At 31.4% G+C, this 3,105-nt stretch overlaps 1 protein-coding gene across 1 annotated transcript in view; it reads right to left on the bottom strand.

The window, feature by feature from the left end:
• CCDC6 (coiled-coil domain containing 6) overlaps window positions 1-3,105 on the bottom strand; it is a 34,875-nt gene that overhangs the window by 10,609 nt on the left and 21,161 nt on the right. The window contains exon 6 of the mRNA XM_029085485.1: window positions 1,627-1,783. Coding sequence (XP_028941318.1) covers window positions 1,627-1,783 — 157 coding nt within the window. The remainder of the gene's footprint in view (window positions 1-1,626; window positions 1,784-3,105) is intronic.

The following is a 3,105-nucleotide window of genomic DNA, read 5'->3' as shown; positions in this document are numbered from 1 at the left end:
AAGGTGGAGGTTTGAGAAGGCAAAATGATTGCTAGTCAGGAGGAAGAAGTTTTGGGAGAGCTGTGTATTTCACATTCCCTAAAGTATCTTCATCTATTCCCATCTAGAAAAAATAATTATCATCAGCTAACAGAATGCAACTGAAAAAAATGGATACCTGATCCATCACCACCATCATTTTTAGGAAGACAACATAAGCTGACAAAAATTTACATTTTAAAATCATTACTGCATGTAGTTCCGCGATTATTTTGTCTACACAGTTCTCCTAAGATTAACCACTCTAACTCCTGCTTCATCCTTCCCTTTACTTTGTACTACTTACACTGCAAATACCTGTTTTGGAGCGATCCTGTCACACCTTTGTAGTACCAAGAAAATCAACGTGACAATGAATTTTTTTAGAAGTACAGAATAGTTAATCAGTTTTTCCTGCATTTTATTGATTACCATTACCTACAACCAGTTGACAAAAAAAATATTAGGATACTCTACTTTTTTTGATTAATGCTGGTAATTCACATAAGATTTAGATTTTGACTGTGTTTCTATTACATTGTAAATATTGGCAGAAAAGAGTAGGCCAATAAAAGTAGAATCAAACACCAGAATCCTGTGTTTCTAATGATTTAATTTATATAGCATTCACTACATCTTAATACCAGATGCTACTGTGAGTTGCCTTACCTTTCATCAAAATGAAAACACTAACTTGAACTTTAAAGGTGCTTCTTGAAACAAATTATCTGATACTTTGTTTCTGGTAAATTGTGGCTTATAACAAATATACTGATGACCCAAGAAGAAATATCTCAGTATCAGAAGAATACACAACAGAGTAACTTTTTTTTTTTTTTTAAAGGACCACTAAAAATCCCAAATTTATGTAAAACAGTAGAACAAAATAATGAACATTCGTTAAGAATAAAGAATGTTTTATTCAAAGTGTACTTAAAAACCTCTTTCAAGATATAACAGTGTCATATGACTATGACACGAGAACACAGTAAAAGGCACAACGTAAAATCATGAAAAACTCAAGATTATCTGTAAGGTCAGTGCAAGCAATGCAGCTTGCAATAGAGAAAAAAAATCAAGGATGTTATGGTTTGGACCTCAAGAACTACCCAACAGTTCTGGAAATGCTTCCTCTCTCTGAGGCTTTACACAGTATCCCTCTGTATTTGGCTGCACACATTTTACTTCCTGCAAAGGACAAATTAGCCACAAGTAAGGATGTTGTTCCTACCTCACAGAATTCCTTGCAGTTAGCAAGTCAGGAGCAAAACAAAGGTACTATGAATTATCCTGAATCTCAACTCCACAGCTATATTTATTTCAATATACATTATCAAAACCCTAAGCAATCTTCAGATATAAATATTTTATTTCTCACTGCTAAAACTAATCCAGTTTCTAGGCAAGTTAGATACAATTCTACTGAAGATACTCCTGGACCACGCTAAAATTTGATATATATATCTTAAACCCATATACAGGTTACTTCTATAAATATTACTTATTTAGTTCTATAAATATTACTTATTCTATAATATTCAAAAAGAAGTATGAGTATTGATTAACATGCTCAATGCCAACATATCTGCATGGTTAGAAAATACAAACCTTTCATCGTCCATTTCTAAGCTGGATTCACTTTCTGATAGTTGCCTGCAGAGTGCTTCCCTGCGTTCCATTTCCCTCTGTAATTTTCTTTGAAGTCTCAAGTTTTCTTCTCTCATATGTCGCTCCTCTTCTAAATATTGTGCCATCTTCTCTGAATCTGAAATTCAGAATTTTGTTAAAATTTGATTAAAATTCAATTTCACAGACAGGCAAATATGTTGTGCCTAATTTTACTCTAGTACTTCAAGAATAAGGGTGTAGAAAATGCTCAGGATGCATCATTCAAAATTCTCATCTGTAAATCATTAGTTCAAAGCCTAATTCAGAACAGTAGCTTCTAGCATAAATTACTGGTTGACAGCGATTTTGGAAAAAAAAGCTGAAAAGCAAAACAAGTTTTAAGTATTTACTTAAATGAACTTGAAAAGAATGGAAAAAAGTAATGAAGAAAAAAACCCCAAACAAAACCATAAAGAAGAAATACAATGATTCCTGCTCCATTAAAATAATGTTATTCCATGTTTACAAAGATTTTACTTCAACACACAGAAGAAATTATTTTAAAGGTATATTTACATAATAGCTTTTAAATAGTCTAGTACATTAAACCACACTTAAATAATTGAAAACAAAACAAAACTTTTATATGGTGTTTCAATATGAACCAGGCTTGGATAAATATATATATATATATATATAAATACTTATATAAATACCTAATATAGATGTATTCACATAAACAGGTTCTGAAACTCAAAACACTCAAACTTGTATTAAATTGCTACCTTATATGTATTCTATAGCAATCTTTCAATTTCACATTTTATCACAGAGATTGGCCAGCAGAACATACATCAACATTAAAAGCCAACAAGTGGTTTACTCTCTACATCACAGGGCAATTTGAGTTTGGAATTCTAAACAAGTTCAGCAAACATCACTGAGATGTTCTGGTATCACAGGCTATATAAAGTGATAAAATCAAATTATGGGAAGCTATAAAGCATTTTGACAGATTATTTAAATAAAATGGAACACATGATTAAGGCTTATGACAGTGTATTTTGTGAGGTTTTCTAATGTTTAATCAAGTTCAGACTCAATTCCTTGATATTAAAAAAATTACAATTCATCATGCTTTGTGATCACTTCTTTATGCAGCACTCTTAAATCAAAAGAATATTCTTGTTTTAGAAGACTGTTCCCAGACCAACACTACATGATTTATTGCTCTTCTGTGGAAATATAACTTCTAAATGTAACAGTATCACTTATTTTAAACTATTATACCAAAACAGTTCCTAGACTAGATTAGAAGTAAGTGCTTCAGGAATACAAAATGTAATACCAATATCAGAATTTAGTAAGTAGATTTTATTAAGTATTTATGAATAAAACTCTAATGACCACATATTGCTAACACGATTTCAGTTTCATCTTCTGCTTGCAGGCTAGCACATCCACCATTTCTATCAATAT

This window comes from Antrostomus carolinensis, unplaced genomic scaffold, assembly GCF_000700745.2.
Source record: "Antrostomus carolinensis isolate BGI_N321 unplaced genomic scaffold, ASM70074v2 scaffold49216, whole genome shotgun sequence".
Lineage (NCBI taxonomy): Eukaryota > Metazoa > Chordata > Aves > Caprimulgiformes > Caprimulgidae > Antrostomus > Antrostomus carolinensis.
Note: the sequence above shows the minus strand (reverse complement) of the source record. Positions and strands in the feature narration are given on the sequence as shown.